The 19,319-nt window shown below is 47.1% G+C and overlaps 1 protein-coding gene across 1 annotated transcript in view; it reads right to left on the bottom strand.

The window, feature by feature from the left end:
- Positions 1-19,319, bottom strand: part of SNRNP200 (small nuclear ribonucleoprotein U5 subunit 200) — a 72,264-nt gene that overhangs the window by 45,585 nt on the left and 7,360 nt on the right. Inside the window, exons 6-13 of the mRNA XM_088179827.1 lie at positions 18,694-18,792; positions 15,482-15,634; positions 11,634-11,733; positions 9,604-9,740; positions 7,764-7,847; positions 6,298-6,471; positions 3,118-3,255; positions 599-754 (exon numbers count right to left, since the gene is read on the bottom strand). Of these exons, the coding sequence (XP_088035953.1) occupies positions 599-754; positions 3,118-3,255; positions 6,298-6,471; positions 7,764-7,847; positions 9,604-9,740; positions 11,634-11,733; positions 15,482-15,634; positions 18,694-18,792 (1,041 nt within the window). The remainder of the gene's footprint in view (positions 1-598; positions 755-3,117; positions 3,256-6,297; positions 6,472-7,763; positions 7,848-9,603; positions 9,741-11,633; positions 11,734-15,481; positions 15,635-18,693; positions 18,793-19,319) is intronic.

Below are 19,319 nucleotides of genomic sequence, written 5' to 3'. Positions count from 1 at the left end.
CCCCTTTCCCACCTCCATTCTCATCCCCAACCCCTCAATGATCCCAAACCTCCCTTTGGATCTGACCTCACTCATCTCAACCCTCCCAGGGCCCTGATCCCAAATCTCCTTTTAGACCTGATCCCAAACCTTCCCTGGGATCCAACCCCACTCATCTCCAATCCCTCAATGATCCCAAACCCTCCCTCAGACTCAATTCAAAACCTTCCCTGGGATCCAACCCTGCTCAACCCAAACCCCGCATGGATCCAATCCCGAACCCCCCATGGATCCAATCCCAAATCCCCCAGTGCCCCGATCCCAAACCCCTCAGGGATCCAATCCCAAACCCCCCAGTGCCCCAATCCCAAATCCCCCAGTGCCCCAATCCCAAACGCCCTAGTGCCCCGATCCCAAACCCCCCAGTGCCCCAATCCCAAACCCCCAGTGCCCCAATCCCAAACCCCCCAGTGCCCCAATCCCAAACCCCCAGTGCCCCAATCCCAAACCCCCCAGTGCCCCAATCCCAAACCCCCAGTGCCCCAATCCCAAACCCCCCAGTGCCCCGATCCCACACCCCAGATCCCCCCAGACCCCCCCGGACCCCCCGGATCCCCACCTTGCTGAAGCTGCCGACCATCTCCTGCACCAGGGATCTCATGGGGGCGATGTAGATGATTTTGAAGTCGTCCACGTTGATGGTGCCGTCCATGTTGATGTGTTTGCCGATCTCCCGCAGCATGCACATGAGGGCCACGTTCGTCTTCCCTGCACCCTGCAACGGCCCCTGGCTCACACCAAAATATCCTGCAATTCCCCTAAAATATCCTGCAATTCCCCTAAAAATATCCTGCAATTCCCCTAAAAATATCCTGCAATTCCCCTAAAAATATCCTGCAATTCCCTCCAAAATATCCTGCAATTCCCCCCAAAATATCCTGCAATTCCCTCCAAAATATCCTGCAATTCCCCTAAAATATCCTGCAATTCCCCTAAAATATCCTGCAATTCCCCTAAAATATCCTGCAATTCCCCCCAAAATATCCTGCAATTCCCCTAAAATATCCTGCAATTCCCCTAAAATATCCTGCAATTCCCCTAAAAATATCCTGCAATTCCCCTAAAAATATCCTGCAATTCCCCTAAAATATCCTGCAATTCCCCTAAAATATCCTGCAATTCCCCCCAAAATATCCTGCAATTCCCCCCAAAATATCCTGCAATTCCCCCCAAAATATCCTGCAATTCCCCTAAAATATCCTGCAATTCCCCCCAAAATATCCTGCAATTCCCCTAAAAATATCCTGCAATTCCCTCCAAAATATCCTGCAATTCCCCCCAAAATATCCTGCAATTCCCTCCAAAATATCCTGCAATTCCCTCCAAAATATCCTGCAATTCCCCTAAAAATATCCTGCAATTCCCTCCAAAAATATCCTGGAATTCCCCCAAAAAATCCCGGAATTCTCCAGGTAGAAGGGTCACCCAGTGACACGTTCGTCTTCCCTGCACCCTGCAACGGCCCTGCACATCCATCTTTGGCTCACACCAAGATATCCTGGAATTCCCCCTGAAAAAATCCTGGCATTCCCCCTAAAAAAATCCCAGAATTCCCTCCAAAAAATCCTGGAACTCCCCGCAAAAAATCCCGGGATTCTCCAGGGAAAAGGGTCACATTCATCTTCCCCGTGCCCTGCAATGGCCTCGTGGTTCAGACCAAAATCCCTGGAATTCCCCCCAAAAAATCCTGGAATTCCTTGCATGGCCATCCCCAAAAAATCCTGAAATTCTCCACACATCCATTCCAAAAATCCTGGAATTCCTCACGTGTCCAGTCCAAAAATTCCTGGGACTCCACCCCAAAATCCCAAGAATGCACCCTGAAATCCTGGGAACCCCCCTCAATCCCCCCAAAATCCTGGGAATCCACCCCAAATTCCCAGGAATCCCCCGGGATTCCCAGGCTCCCCCTGAATCCCGGGATCCCCCAAATCCCCTGGACCCCCCAAATCCCCCAGATTCCCCTGAATCCCCTGGACCCCCAGAATTCCCGGGCTGCCCTGAATCCGGGGATCCCTCTGAGTTCCCCTGGACCCCACTGAATCCCCTGGATCCCCCAAATCCCCAGGATCCCCCAAATCCCCTGGATCCTCAGAATTCCCAGGAATCCCCCAAATCCCCGAGATCCAAATCCCTCAAATACCCGTGAATCCCCCTGAATTCCCAGGATTCCCCCAAATCCCCTGGACCCCAGAATCCCCAGGACCCCCTGAATTCCCAGGATCTCCTGAATCCCCTGGACCCGAATTCCCAGATCCCCCCAAATCCTCTGGACTCCCAGAATTCCCAGGATCCCCTCAAATCCCCGTGAATCCCCCTGAATTCCCAGGAATTCCCCAAATCCCGGGATCCCCCAAATCCCCAGGATCCCCCAGATTCCCCAGGATCCCCCCAAATCCCCAGGACCCCCAGAATCCCCAGGAATCCCCCAAATCCCCGAGATCCAAATCCCCCAAATACCCGTGAATCCCCCTGAATTCCCAGATCCCCCTGAATTTCCCAGATCCCCCTGAATTCCCAGATCCCCCCAAATCCCCTGGACCCCCAGAATCCCCTGGACCCCCCAGACTTCTCAGGAATCCCTCGAATTCCAGGGACCCCCCCAAATCCCCTGGACCCTCAGAATTACCAGGCTCCCCCCAAATCCCGGGATCCCCCCCAGATCCCCTGGATCCCCCCAAATCCCCGAGATCCAAATCCCCCAAATCCCCGTGAATCCCCGTGAATGGCCAGGATTCCCCCAGAATCCCCTGGACCCGAATTCCCAGATCCCCCTGAATTCCCAGATCCCCCCAAATCCCCTGGACCCCCAGAATCCCCTGGACCCCCCAGACTTCCCAGGAATCCCCCAAATCCCCTGGACCCCCAGAATCCCCTGGACCCCCCAGACTTCCCAGGAATCCCTCGAATTCCGGGGATCCCCTGAATCCCCAGGACCCCCAGAATCCCCAGGAATCCCCCAAATCCCCGAGATCCAAATCCCCCAAATCCCCGTGAATCCCCCTGAATTCCCAGGACCCCCCAGACCCCCCAGGCCCCCCCAGGACCCCCCGGGCCCCCCGAATTGCCGTCCCTCACCGTGGGGGCACAGAGCAGCAGGTTCTCGTCGCTCTCCAGCGCCGCCCGCTGCAGTTTGCTCTGGATCCTGTTGAGGGTTTTGAAGCCCTCGAAGCCGGCCTGGGCGTACTTGGGCAGCTTCTCCACGGACACCAATTGCTGGGAAAACAGGGAAAAAAAAACAGGGAAAAATGGGAATTTGGGAATGGAGATGGGGGGAATAAATGGGGAGAGGCTCAGGGGAGGAGGAGAATGATCCCGCCGGGGAAAAGGGGATGCACACAAAAATTCCGAAAGAATTCTGAACTCATCAGGGCTGGAAAAGAGGGAAAAGGCATTTTGTGTCCTCTCAGTATCCATGGAAAACCCAAATCCTCAAAATCCAACTTGATCCCGCTGTTCAAGGTGGGAAAAATGTGGAATTAATTGATACACAAAAAATCCTTTATCCTAAAATATTCTTTCATCCTAAAAGGACAATTCCTAATTTTTCAGTGTTGGAAAAGAGGGAAAATTAATTTTTCCTTCTCTCAGATTCCATGGAAAACCCAAATCCTCAAAATCCAACCCGATCCCGGTGTTCAGGGTGGGAAAAATCTGGAATTAATGGATACACAAAAAATTCCTCCATCCTAAAAAATCCCCTCACCATAAAAAAACTATTCCTAACTAATCAGGGCTGGAAAAGCAGGAAAACTCATTTTTTTACTCCTCTCAGATTCCATGGAAAACCCAAATCCTCAAAATTCAACCTGATTCTGGTGCTCAAGCTGGGAAAAACCTGGAATTAATGGATGCACAAAAATTCCCTTATCCTAAAAAGGTAATTCCTAATTATTCAGGGCTGGAAAGGAGGGAAAAGTCATTTTGTGTCCTCCCAGATTCCATGGAAAACCCAAATCCATCCTGGTGTTCAGGATGGGAAAACATCTGGGATTAATGGATGCACAAAAATTCCCTCATCCTAAAACATTCTCTCATCCTAAAAGGACAATTGCTAATTTTTCAATGCTGGAAAAGAGGGAAAATTAATTTTTCCTTCTCTCAGATTCCATGGAAATCCCAAATCCTCAAAACCCAACCTGATCCCAATGTTCAGGATGGAAAAAATCTGGAATTAATGGATGCACAAAAAATCCCTTCATCCTAAAAGGACAATTCCTAACTAATCAAAAAAAAAAGTGGAAAAAAGTGAAAACTCATTTTTCATCCTCTCAGATTCAATGGAAAAATCCAAATTTGAAATTTATTCCCATGAGCCATTCCCAGCTCCAGGAAAAGCAGAGCTCAGCAAAACCCCAGGAGGGGAAACTCAGCAGAGGAGGAGAAATGAGAAAAAAATGGGGAAATTCCTGCAAAAAAGGGGAAATTGAGGGGTTAATAAAGGGGATGAGAAATGGGAAAAGGGGAAATTCCTGCAGAAATGGGGAAATTGTGGGGTTAAAAAGGGGAAGGGGAAGGCAAATCAGAGAACCCTGGAATGGTTTTGGTGGGAAAGGACTTTAAATAATCCCATCCCACCCCAAGGGGCTCCAATTCTCCACAAAATCTGCTTTTCCTGCAGCCTGATTTAAAATAAAAAATCTGCATTTTATCAGACTCAATTTCCCAGGAAAGCTGCTTTTCTTGGCACCTAGATCTCTAAAAAAAATCTGCTTTTCCTGGTGCCAAAAATCCCACAAAACCTGCTTTTCCTGGAGCCTCATTTCCCAAAAAAGCTGCATTTTCTGTTACTCCATTTCTTAGGAAAGCTGCTTTTATTGTTACCCAATTTCCCAGGAAAGCTGCAATTCCTGGCAGCAAATATTCCAAAAATTCTGCTTTTCCTGGAGTCTGATTTCCAAAGAAAGCTGCTTTTCCTGGTGCCAAAAACCCCACAAATTCTGCTTTTCCTGGTCTCAAATTTCCCAAAAAAGCTGCTTTTCCTGGTACTCAATTTTATAAAAATTTACTTTTCTTGGTACCAAATTTCCCAGGAAAGCTGCTTTTCCAGCTCCCTAATTTCCAAAAAAAAGTTGCTTTTCCTGATTCCCAGTTTTCTGTGGAAGCTGCTTTTCCTGGTGCCCCATTTTCCAAAAAAACTGTTTTTCCTGGAGCCTGATTTCCTACAGAGCTGCATTTTCTGGTACCCAATTTCCCAGGAAAGCTGTTTCTCCTGCTCCCCAATTTCCTGACAGAGCTGCTATTCCTTGCACCAAATATTCCACAAAAGTTGCTTTTCTTGGTACCAAATGTCCCAGGAAAGCTGCTTTTCCTGGTGCCAAACTAAATAAAAATTTACTTTTCCTGGTCACTAATTTCCCTGGAAATCTGCTTTTCCTGGAGTTTAATTTCCCAGGAAATCTGCTTTTCCTGCTGCCCAGTTTCCCAGGAATGTTTGGGCTGGAGGGGATTTTAAAGCCCCTAAAAACCATCGAGCTTCCCCTGGCCCAGATTCCAGCCCAGCCTTGGACATTCCCAGGGATCCAGGGGCAGCCTCAGCTCCTCTGGGAATTCCATCCCCAAATCCCATTTCAACCTCCCCTTTCCCAGCTTGAACCCATTCCCTGTGTCCTGTCCCTCCATCCCTTATCCCAATCCCTCTCCAGCTCTCCTGGATCCCCTTTAGAGCTCTGAGATCTCCTTGGAGCTTCCCATTTTCCAAGATTTTTGGGAATATTTGAGTTGGAAAACCTAAAACCCCAACTCCATCCATATTAGCACTCCCTCCACCCCAAACCCCATTCCACTCTCAATCCTCCCACTCCCTGCACCCCATTTTCCCATCCCTTATCCCAATCCCTCTCCAGCTCTCCTCAATCCCCTTTAGAGCTCTGAGATCTCCTTGGAGCTTCCCGTTTTCCAAGATTGTTGGGAATATTTGAGTTGGAAAAGCTGAAACCTAAAACCCCACCCATCTCAGCACCGCCTCCACCCCAAACCCCCATTCTCCCCAAACCTCCATCCCTTATCCCAATCCCTCTCCAGCTCTCCTGGAGCCCCTTTAGAGCTCTGAAATCTCCTTGGAGCTTCCCCTTTTCCAAGATTTTTGGGAATATTTGATTTGGAAAACCTAAAACCCCAACCCCATCCATATTAGCACCGCCTCCACCCCAAACCCCCAATCCACCCTCCCTGCACCCCATTTCCCCATCCCTATCCCAATCCCACTCAGGAGCCTCTCCAGGCCGTGCAGAATCCCCGTTTTTTGGGGGGCCAGACCTCGTCAGCCCCGAAGGGTTTGGGTTTGAGGGCGGGCACGTGAACCTCCTCGTAGCCCTTGCGCTGGCGGCGGAAGGAGCCGTCCGGGAGCTGGCAGCGCTTGTTGGCCATGAAGTGACTGCCCTGGGCAAAGACCAGATCCTCCAGATCCAGCACCTGCCGGGGAGCCAGGGCCTGGAACAGGGAAAAATGGGGAAAAATGGGAATGGGGAAGAGCAGAGCCTCCAAATCCAGCACCTGCCGGGGAGCCAGGGCCTGGAACAGGGAAAAATGGGAAAAAAATGGGAATGGGGAAGAGCAGAGCCTCCAAATCCAGCACCTGCCGGGGAGCCAGGGCCTGGAACAGGGAAAAATGGGGAAAAATGGGAATGGGGAACAGCAGAGACTCCAAATCCAGCACCTGCCTGGGAGACAGGGCCTGGAACAGGGAAAAATGGGAAAAAAATGGGAATGGGGAAGAGCAGAGCCTCCAAATCCAGCACCTGCCGGGGAGCCAGGGCCTGGAAACGGGAAAAATGGGAAAAAAAATGGGAATTGGGAACAGCAGATCCTCCAAATCCAGCACCTGCCGGGGAGCCAGGGCCTGGAAATGGGAAAAAAATGGGAAAAAATGGGAATGGGGAAGAGCAGATCCTCCAAATCCAGCACCTGCCGGGGAGCCAGGGCCTGGAACAGGGAAAAATGGGAAAAAAATGGGGAAAAAAGGGAAAAAAATGGGAAAAAAATGGGAAAAAAATGGGAAAAAAATGGGGAAGAGCAGAGCCTCCAAATCCAGCACCTGCCGGGGAGCCAGGGCCTGGAACAGGGAAAAATGGGAAAAAATGGGAATGGGGGAAATGGGAAAAAAATGGGAAAAAAATGGGGAAAAATGGGGGAACATGGTGAAAAAGTGGTGAAAAAATAGTGAAAAAATGGGGAAAAAGGGGGGAAATGGGGGAAAAAATGGGAGAAATGGGGGAAAACGGGGGGAAAGGGGAAAAATGGGGCAAAATGGGAAAAATGGGGAAAATATGGGGGAAAATGGGAAGTAACAGGGAAAGATAGGGTGAAATAATGAGGAAAAAGGGAAGAAAAAATGGGGTAAAAATGGGGGGAAATGGAGAAAAATGGGGAAAGATGGGGAAAGATGGGGAAAATGGGGGAAATGGGGGAAAATGGGGGAAAATGGGGGAAAGTGGGGGGAAAATGGGGGAAAATGGGGGAAATAATGGGGAAAAATGGGGAAAAAATGGACAAAAATGGGGGGGAAGTGGGGGGAAAATGGGGAGTAAAACGGGGGAAAATGGGGAAATATGGGGGGAAAATGGGGAGTAAAATGGGGGAAAATGGGAAAAAAATGGGGGAAATGGGAATGGCTTCTGCTGACATTTGAAGGAACAGCTGCTGGCCCCCATGGGAATCCCCATTCCCTGGGATTTCTGTACAATCAGCCCCCCAGGGGTATCTCTTGGCCCAGCAGGATTTACCTCGGCCCCCTGCTCCAGGTCCAGCGACTCCAGGTCAGTGTCCATGCGGGACTGGCGCACGCGCTCCCGCCGGGAACGCTCCTCCTGGGGAAAAAATTGGGATTGAAACCTTGGGGAAAGGCTCAGCCTCATGCACAGAGCCCCTGTCCCCTCAGCTCCTTCAGGGATCAACCAGGAGTGAGCTTTTTATAAAACTGGAATAATCAATTTTGGTGGGAAATGGAATTTTTTCCTCACAAATGTGGCTCCCACCGGGAATGCTCCTCCTGGGGAAAATGGGATTAAAACCTTGGGGAAAGGCTCAGCCTCATCCAAGATAATCCTGTTCCCTCAATTCTTTCAGGGATCAACCAGGAATAATAATTTTTGGTGGGAAAATTGAATTTTTCCTCACAAATGTGGCTCCTGCCAGGAGAAAAATCAGGATTGAGCCTCAGGGAAGAGGCTCAGCCTCCTCCAAGATGCTCCTGTTCCCTCAATTCCTTTGGGAATGGCATCCAGAAATCAGAAATGAGCATTCTGATAAACCAGGAATGATAATTTTTGGTGGGAAATTGAATTTCCCCTCACAAATGTGGCTCCTGCTGGGAGTGTTCCTGCTGAGGGGAAAAGTCAGAGCCGCAGGGAAAGGCTCAGCCTCCTCCAAGATAATCCTGTTCCCTCAATTCCTTTGGGAAAACACATCCAGAAATGGGAAATGACCATGTCATAAATCAGGAATAACCACTTTTGGTGGGAAAATTGAATTTCCATCAAAAACATGAGGAGAATTCCTCCTCAGGGGAAAAATCGGGATTGAGACACAGAGGAGAGGCTCAGGCTCCTCCAGGATGATCCTGTTCCCTCAATTCCTTCGGGAATGGCATCAGAAATCAGGAAGGAGCATTTTGGATATTCTGTGGGATTGGGGGCGATTTCAGGTGATTTGGGGCAGCATTTGGAAGGAATTTGCTTGGGAAATCTGAGCCCGGCAAAGCCGAGCCTGGCAAAGCCGAGCCTGGCAAAGCTGAGCCTGGCAAGGCTGAGCCTGGCAAAGCAGGGCCTGGCAAAGCAGGGCCTGGCAAAGCAGGGCCTGGAAAAGCTGAGCCTGGCAAAGCCGAGCCTGGCAAAGCCGAGCCTGGCAAAGCAGGGCCTGGCAAAGCCGGGCCTGGGAAAGCCGAGCCTGGCAAAGCAGGGCCTGGGAAAGCAGGGCCTGGGAAAGCTGGGCCTGGGAAAGCAGGGCCTGGGAAAGCTGGGCCTGGGAAAGCAGGGCCTGGCAAAGCAGGGCCTGGCAAAGCAGGGCCTGGCAAAGCAGGGCCTGGAAAAGCTGAGCCTGGAAAAGCAGGGCCTGGCAAAGCAGGGCCTGGGAAAGCTGGGCCTGGGAAAGCTGGGCCTGGGAAAGCTGGGCCTGGGAAAGCTGGGCCTGGGAAAGCTGGGCCTGGGAAAGCAGGGCCTGGGAAAGCAGAAGTGGTGACGGCAGCGCCGCTTCCCGCAGGTTTGGGGGGTTCCAGCCCCTGCTTCCCACCCACGGCCAGATCCCACAAATACCCCAGATCCTGCAGATCCCTCAAATCCTCCAGATCCCAAATCTCTCAAATCCCCCAAATCTCCCAGATCCCCGAGATGCCCCAAACCCCCAGATCCCAAATCCCTCAAATCCCCCAGATCCCCCAGATCCCAAATCCCCCAAACCCCCAGATCCCTTCAGAGCCCCTCAGATCCTCCAGATCCCCCAAACCCCCCAGATCCCCCAAACCCCCCAGATCCCTCAAATCCCCCAGATCCCCGAGATGCCCCAAACCCCCCAGATCCCCCAAACCCCCCAGATTCCCCAGATGCCCCAGGTGCCCCCGAGGCTGACCCGGATGAGATCCTCCTTCTCGGTCTCGTGCAGCTGGTAGAGGAAGCGCGCCAGCTCGGGGTCGGCCTCCATCCTGCCCATGATTCGCTCCTTCTCGGCCTCGCTCTGCGCGCTCGCCAGCAGCGAGCAGTACAGGACTGCGCCCACCGCAAACACGGGAGAACAACGGCAATCACCGGGGGAAAATCATGGGGAAACGGGGGAAAATAATGGGGAGAATCAGGGGGAAATCGGGGGGAAAATAATGGGGAAACGGGAAATAATCATGGGCAAATCAGGGGGAAACGGGGGAAAATAATGGGGAAAATCAGGGGGAAATCGGGGGGAAAACCATGGGGAAACGGGGGAAAATAATGGGGAGAATCAGGGGGAAATCGGGGGAAAAATCAGGGGGAAAATCATGGGGAAATGGGAAATAATCATGGGCAAATCGGGGGGAAACGGGGGAATAATAATGGAGAGAATCAGGGGAAAACAGGGGGAAAATAATGGGGAAATTGGAGGAAATCAGGAGAAAAATAATGGGGAAATTGGGGGAAAATCAGGGGAAAAATAATGGGGAAATGGGGGAATAATCATGGAGAAAATCCAGGGAAACGGGGAATAATCAGGGGGAAATCATGGGGAAAATGAGGAATAATCATGGGGAGAATCAGGGGAAAACGGGGGGGGAAATAATGGGGAAATCATGGGGAAATGGGGGGAAATTATGGGGAAATCGGGGGGGAAATTATGGGGAAAAATAATGGGGAAATGGGGGGATAATCATGGGAAAAATCAGGGGGAAATGGGGAATAATAATGGGAAAATCATGAGGAAATGAGAAAAATCAGGGGGGAATAATAATGGGGAAAATCATGGGGAAACGAGGGAATAATAATGGGAAAATCAGGGGGGAAATAATGGGGAAAAATCAGGGGAAACGGGGGAATAATAATGGGGAAATCAGAGGGAAAATCAGGGGGAAAATAATGGGGAAATGGGGGGATAATCATGGGGAAAATCAGGGGGAAACAGGGGGAAAAATAATGGGAAACGGGGAAAAATCATGGGGAAAATCCAGGGAAACGGGGAATAATCAGGGGGAAATCATGGGGAAAATGAGGAATAATCATGGGGAGAATCAGGGGAAACGGGGGGAAAATAATGGGGAAAATCAGGGGAAATGGGGGGAAAATCAGGGGGAATAATAATGGGGAAAAGCAGGGGAAATGAGGGAAAAATCATGGGGAAATCATGGGAAAACGGTGGGGAAAATAATGGGGAAAATTGGGGAATGGGGGAATAATAATGGGAAAATCAGGGGGAAACGGGGAATAATCATGGGGAAAAAATCAGGGGAAATGGGGAAAACGGAGAAATTGTGGGAAAATTGTGAGAAAAATAATGGGGAAAATCGGAAAAAATCACGGAACAATCATGGAAAAATCATGGAAAATCACAGGAAAAAATCATTGAAAAAAATCACAGAAAAATAATGGAAAATCACAGGAAAATCATGGAAAAATCACAGAAAATCACGGAAAAATAATGGAAAATCACAGGAAAAAATCATGGAAAAATCACAGGAAAAATATGGAAAATCACAAAAAATCATGGAAAAATCACAAAAAATAATGGAAAAATAATGGAAAATCATTAAAAAATCATGGAAAAATCATGGAAAATCACAGGAAAATAATGGAAAAATCATGGGGAAAATAATGGAAAAATACAGGGAAAAAATTATGGAACAATCACAGGAAAAATAATGGAAAGATATGGAAAAATCATGGGAAAATCACAAAAAATCATGGAAAAATCACGGAAAAAATCACAAAAATCATGGGAAAATCATGTAAAAATACGGGAAAAAGCATGGAAAAATCATGGGAAAAAGAATGGAAAAATAATGGAAAATATCACAGAAAAATATGGGAAAAATCATAGAAAAATCACGGAAAAATGATGGAGAAAAAGATGGAAAATCACAGAAAAATGATGGAGACCCCCTGTCAAAGGCAGCAAAGGCTGTGGCTCCCCCCACTCACTCATCATGCGGTGCTGCCGCAGGACCTTGATGAAGTCGAAGGTGTTGAAGCCCAGCAGCAGCACGAGCTGGTTCTCACACTCGCGGTCATCGCTGGCCGTCTGCCACGACACAACACAGCACAGCACAGATGGCACCCTGACACTGAAACCACACTGGAAACACTGAAAACACACTGAAACCACTGAAAACACACTGGAAACACTGAAAACACACTGGAACCACACTGAAAACACACTGGAACCACTGAAAACACACTGGAAACACACTGGAAACACACTGGAAACACACTGAAAACACACTGGAAACACACTGAAAACACACTGAAAACACTGAAAACACACTGGAACCACTAAAAACACACTGAAACCACACTGGAACCACTGAAAACACACTGGAAACACACTGGAAACACACTGGAAACACACTGGAACCACTGAAAACACACTGGAAACACACTGGAAACACACTGGAAACACACTGAAAACACACTGGAAACACACTGAAAACACACTGAAAACACTGAAAACACACTGAAAACACACTGAAAACACACTGGAAACACACTGGAACCACTGAAAACACACTGGAAACACACTGGAAACACACTGGAAACACACTGGAAACACACTGAAAACACACTGGAAACACACTGAAAACACTGAAAACACACTGAAAACACACTGGAACCACACTGAAAACACTGGAACCACACTGAAAACACACTGAAAACACACTGGAACCACACTGAAACCACTGAAAACACACTGGAAACACACTGGAAACACACTGAAAACACACTGGAACCACACTGGAAACACACTGGAAACACACTGAAAACACTGAAAACACACTGAAAACACACTGAAAACACACTGAAACCACTGAAAACACACTGGAACCACACTGGAACCACTGAAAACACACTGGAACCTCCCAAATCCATTAAATCACACTGAAACCTCCAAAATCACACTGAAACCTCCAAAATCACACTGAAACCTCCAAAATCCATTAAACCACACTGAAACCTCCAAAATCACACTGGAACCTCCAAAATCCCACTGAAAACACACTGAAATCCCATTTAAACCACACTGGAACCTCCAAAATCACACTGAAACCTCCAAAACCACACTGAAACCACACTGAAACCTCCAAAATCACACTGGAACCTCCAAAATCACACTGGAACCATACTGAAACCTCCAAAATCACACTGAAATCACACTGAAATCCCATTTAAACCACACTGGAACCTTCAAAATCACACTGAAAACACACTGAAATCACACTGAAACCTCCAAAATCTATTAAATCACACTGAAACCACACTGAAACCTCCAAAAATCCCATTGACTCACCATTAAATCACACTGAAACCTCCAAAATCCCACTGAAATCATACTGGAACCTCCAAAATCACATTAAATCACACTGAAACCTCCAAAATCCCCATTCAATCACACCGAAATCCCATTGAAATCACACTGAAACCTCCAAAATCCCCATTCAATCACACTGAAACCACACTGAAATCACACTGAAACCTCCAAAAATCCCATTAAATCACACTAAAACCACACTGAAACCTCCAAAATCACACTGAAACCTCCAAAAATCCCACTGAAATCATACTGGAACCTCCAAAATCACATTAAATCACACTGAAACCTCCAAAATCCCCATTCAATCACACTGAAATCCCATTGAAACCACACTGAAACCTCCAATATCACACTGAAACCACACTGAAGCCACACTGGAACCACACTGAAACCTCCAAAAATCCCATTGAATCACACTGAAATCCCACTGAAACCTCCAAAATCCCCATTAAATCACACTGAAACCTCCAAAATCCCACTGAAATCACACTGGAACCTCCAAAAATTCCATTAAATCCCACTGAAACCTCCAAAATCCCATTGAACCACACTGAAACCTCCAAAATCACACTGAAATCACACTGAAACCTCCAAAATCACACTGAAATCACACTGAAATCACACTGAAATCACATTGAAACCTCCAAAAATTCCATTAAATCACACTGAAACCTCCAAAAATCCCCATTAAATCACACTGAAATCTCAAAAATCCCCACTGAAATCACATTGAAATCCCCATTGAAATCACATTAATCCCCATTAAAATCTCCAAAAATTCCCATTAAAATCCCATTTAAATCTCCAAAAATTTACAATACAATCGCATTAAAATCCCATTAAAATCCCCATTAAAACCCCCTTTAAAATGCCATTTAAACCCCATTAAAATCCCCATTAAAATTCACATTACAACCCCATTAAAATACCCATTAAAATCCCATTTCAATTCCCATCAAAACCCCATTTAAATCCCCACTTAAATTCCCATTTAAATCCCCATTAAAATCTCAAAAAATTCCCATTAAAATTCCCATCAAAATCTCCCAAAATTGCCATAGAAATCCCCCGAAATTCCTATAACAATCACAAAAATTCTCATAAAAATTCCCAAAAATGTCCCATAAAAGTCCCATAGAAATCCCCAAAAATTCCCATAAAAATCCCATTATTCCCAGGGTTTGGAGCCAGGGTTTGGGGTGGAAGAGGAAGGAAAAAAGGATTGGAAAAAGTCCAAAAATTCCCATAGAAATCCCCAAAAATTCCCATAGAAATCCCAAAAAATCCCTATAAAAAAATCACAAAAATTCTCATTAAAATCCCAGAAAATATCCCAGAAAAATCCCGTTAAAATCCCATAAAAACTCCCATCGAAATCCCCAAAAATTCCCATAGAAATCCGCAAGAATTCCTATAAAAATCACAAAAATTCTCATAAAAAAAATCTCATAAAAGTAAAAAAAAAATTCCCATAAAAACCCCCAAAAATTCCCATAAAAAAATCCCAAAAATTCCCATAAAAAATCCTCAAAAACTCCTACAAAAGTCACAAAATTCTCATAAAAATCCCCAAAATTCAATTTTTCCCCAAAACCACGGGAACCAGGAAGGAACAGAGCCCATGGAGATGATTCCAGAGGGAAAAACAATCCCAAAAATTCAAGTTTTTCCCCAAAATATCAGAATTAGGAGGGGAACAGAGCCCAGGAAGTGATTCCAGGGGGAAAAACAATCCTAAAAATTCAATTTTTCCCCAAAAAAACGAGAATTAAAAGGGAACAGCACCATTGATGGGGATTTCCCAGGAAAAAACCAACCCTACAAATTGCAGGAGTGAATTGTGGAGCCAAATTCCCAATTTTTGCAGGAATTCTCCCAGCTCCCAGGATTTGGGGGGCTCAGACTTTGAGGATCTCCCCAATTCCCATTTTCCCAAAAAAACAGAAAGAAAAAAAAAGGGAATTAGGAGGGGAACAGAGCCCAGGGAGGTGATCCCAGAGGGAAAAACAATCCCAAAGCTAAAAAACCATCCTGGAGTCTCAAAAACAATCCCAAAAATTCAATTTTCCCCCCAAAACACCGGAACCCTGGTGATGATTCCAGAGGGAAAAACAATCCCAAAAATTCAATTTTTTCCCCAAAAAACACGGGAATTAAAAGGGAACAGAGCCCATGGAGATGATCCCAGAGAGAAAATCAATCCCAAAAATTCAAGTTTTTCTCAAAAACATCAGAATTAGAAAGGGAACAGAGCCCAGGAAGTGATTCCAGGAGGAAAAAACAACCCTAAAAATTCAATTTTTTTTCCACAAAAAAAAAGAGAATTAAAAGGGAACAGAGGCCATGGGTGGGGATTTCCCAGGAAGAAACCAATCCTAAAAACACGGGGAGTGAATCGTGGAGCCAAATTCCCAATTTTTGCAGGAATTCTCCCAGCTCCCAGGATTTGGGGGGCTCAGACCTTGAGGATCTCCAGGACCTCGTCTGCCTTTTTCTGGGACACGATGGCGTCGTCGTAGAAGCGGCTGAGCTGCCGCTGCAGCCAGAAGGCGTCGATGTCCCGCGGGTGCAGGTCCTTCTTCTTGGAGCTCATCAGCTCCCCTGCTGCCACCAGCTGGGAAATCCCAACAGTTCACATTATAGCCCATGAAAATCCCATCAAAATCCATTAAATCCCATGAAAATCCCATGAAAATCCCATGAAAATCCCATTATTTCCCAAGGTTTCAATGTCCTGTCCTTCTTCTTGGAGCTCATCAGCTCCCCTGCTGCCACCAGCTGGGAATCCCAACAATTCACATTATAGCCCATGAAAATCCCATCAAAATCCATTAAATCCCATGAAAATCCCATGAAAATCCCATTATTTCCCAAGGTTTCAATGTCCTGTCCTTCTTCTTGGAGCTCATCAGCTCCCCTGCTGCCACCAGCTGGGAAATCCCAACAGTTCACATTATAGCCCATGAAAATCCCATCAAAATCCATTAAATCCCATGAAAATCCCATGAAAATCCCATGAAAATCCCATTATTTCCCAAGGTTTCAATGTCCTGTCCTTCTTCTTGGAGCTCATCAGCTCCCCTGCTGCCACTAGCTGGGAATTCCCAAAAATTCACATTATAGCCCATGAAAATCCCATGAAATTCCATTAAATCCCATTAAAATTCCATTAAATCCCAGTAAATCCCATAAAAATCCCATTAAATTCCATAGAAATCCCATCAAAATCCCATTAAATTCCATAGAAATCTCATAGAAATCTCATTAAAATCCCATTAAGTCTCATTAAATCCTATTGAATCCCATTAAATCCCATTAAATCTCATTAAAATCCCATTATTCCCATGGTTTCAATGTTCCTCCTCTTGGAGCTCATCAGCTCCCCTGCTGCCACCAGCTGGGAAATCCTAAAAATTCACATTATTCCTGGGGTTTTGGGACATGAAATCCCAAAAAATCCCATTAAATCTCATTAAAATCCCATTAAATCCCATTATTCCCAAGGTTTAGGGGCATGAAATCCCAAAAAATCCCATTAAAATCCCATTAAATCTCATTATTCCCAGTGTTTAAGGACATGAATTCTCAAACAAATTCCATTAAATCCCCAAAAACATCCCATAAAATCCCATTATTGCTGGGGTTTGGGGACATTAAATCCAAAAACTCCCAATGAAATCCCAATAAAATCCCACAAAATCCCATAATTCCCTGGGACTGGGGTGCTGCAGTCAGAGTTTGGGGTGGAACAGGAATATTTAGGGACACAAAATCCCAAAAATTCCCATTAAAATCCCACTGAAATCCCATAAAAACCCCATAATTTCCCATTATGCCCTAGGTTTGGGGTAGAACGAGAACATTTAGGGACATGAAACCCCAAAAATTCCCATAAAAACCCCAATAAAATCCCATTACAATCCCATTATTCCTGTGTTTTGAGGAATGTTTAGGGACACGAAATCCCCAAAAATTCCCCCAAAAATCCCACAGAAGTTCCAACAAAAATCCCATAAAAATCCTGTAATTTCCCATTATTCCCAGGATTTGGGGTGGAGCAGGAACGTTCAGAGACACAAAATCCCAAAAATTCTCATAGAAATCCCATTAATAGTCCCACAAAAATCCCATTACTTCCCATTATTCCTTTGGGATGGAATGGGAACGTTTAGAGCCACAAAATCCCAAAAATTCCCATAAAATTCCAATAAAAAATCCCATTAGAATTCCCATAAAATTCCCATAAAAATTCCCTTAAAAATCCCATAAAAATCCTGTAATTTCCCATTATTCCCAGGGTTTGGGGTGGAACAGGAACGTTTAGGGACATGAAATTCCAAAAATTCTCATAGAAACCCCATTAATATTCCCACAAAAATCCCATTACAATTCCTTTAAAATTCCCTTAAAAATCCCATAAAAACCCCATAATTTCCCATTATTCCCGGGGTTTGGGGTGGAACAGGAATGTTTAGGGACATGAAATTCCAAAAACCCCATAAAACCCCATTAAACCCCAAATAAACCCCATTAAACCCCAATAATTCCCATTATTCCCGCCGTGCCTGCCCTGGAGCAGGAACATCCAGGGGAAAATCCCTGAATTTCCTTTTTCCCCTTCTCCCATGCCCGGAATTCCCACGAATTCCCAGAGTTCCCAGAATTCCTGGCATTCCCAGCATTCCCATGGAATTTCCAGAATTCCCAGAGTTCCCATGGAGTTTGCGGGATTCCCAGATTTCCCAGAATTCCCGAGTTCCCACAGAGTTCCCACGGAATTGCCAGAATTCCCGTGGAATTCCCAGATTTCCCACCATCCCCATGGAATTCCCACCACTCCCATGGATCCCACATCCCCACAGAATCCCCCCCATCCCCATGGATCCCCCATCCCCATGGATCCCCCATCCCCAGGATCCCCCATTCCCCATGGAATCCCCATCCCCATGGAATCCCCCCCCATCCCCATGGAATCCCCATTCCCAGGATCCCCCATTCCCAGGATCCCCCATTCCCAGGATCCCCCATCCCCATGGATCCCCCATCCCCATGGATCCCCCATTCCCAGGATCCCCCATTCCCATGGATCCCCCATCCCCATGGATCCCCCATGGATCCCCCATTCCCAGGATCCCCCCCATTCCCCATGGATCCCCCATCCCCATGGATCCCCCATTCCCAGGATCCCCCATCCCCATGGATCCCCCATTCCCATGGATCCTCCATTCCCATGGATCCCCCATCCCCATGGAATCCCCCATCCCCATGGAATCCCCTCCATCCCCATGGAATCCTCCATCCCCATGGAATCCCCTCCATCCCCATGGATCCCCCATTCCCAGGATCCCCCCCATTCCCCATGGATCCCCATGGACCCCCCATCCCCATGGATCCCCCATGGATCCCCATGGATCCCCCATGGATCCCCCATGGATCCCCATGGACCCCCCATGGATCCCCCATTCCCCATGGATCCCCCATGGACCCCCCATCCCCATGGATCCCCATGGATCCCCCATTCCCCATGGAATCCCCTCCATCCCCATGGATGCCCATGGATCCCCATGGACCCCCCATGGATCCCCATGGAATCCCCTCCATCCCCATGGATCCCCATGGACCCCCCATTCCCCATGGACCCCCCATTCCCCACGGACCCCCTCCATCACTCACGTTGGCTGACAGGGTGCAGCGCACCACGGCCTCGTCCCCCTCCAGGTCATCGTCGGAGGCCTCGTCCCGCACCTCGCCGTAGATGTCCTCGTCCCCCTCCTGCCACAGGGACAGCAGCTCAGCCCACAAACCCAAATGGACCCCTCCTTCCAGCCCAAATCCCTCCTTCCAGCCCAAAATCCCTTTGGATCCCTCCTTCCAGCCCAAAATGCCTTTGGATCTCTCCATTCCAAAATCCCCTCCCTCCACCCCAAAATAGATCCCTCCCTCCATCCAAAAACCCCTTTTTTCCATCCAAAAATCCCTTTTGATCCCGTTTTTCCATCCAAAACCCTAATTTTTATCTCTTTTCTTCCATCCAAATATCCCTTTTTGATCCCTTTTTTCCATCCCAAAATCCCATCAAAACCCCTCATTTTTATCTTTTTTCCATCCAAAAGTCCCGTTTTTACCCCTCTTCTCCCGTCTCAAAATCCCCTTTTTTCCGTCAAAAAATCCCGATTTTATCCCTTTTTTCCCCACCAAAAATCTCATTTTTATCCCTTGCCCCCCAAAATCCATTTTTTTCCATGCAAAATTCGCTTTTTATGTCTTTTCCATAAAAAAATCCCATTTTAATCCCTTTT

This window comes from Sturnus vulgaris, chromosome 28 (genome assembly GCF_052056855.1).
Source record: "Sturnus vulgaris isolate bStuVul1 chromosome 28, bStuVul1.hap1, whole genome shotgun sequence".
Lineage (NCBI taxonomy): Eukaryota > Metazoa > Chordata > Aves > Passeriformes > Sturnidae > Sturnus > Sturnus vulgaris.
The sequence above is the reverse complement of the archived record's forward strand: the minus strand, read 5'-3'. Positions and strand labels throughout refer to the sequence as shown.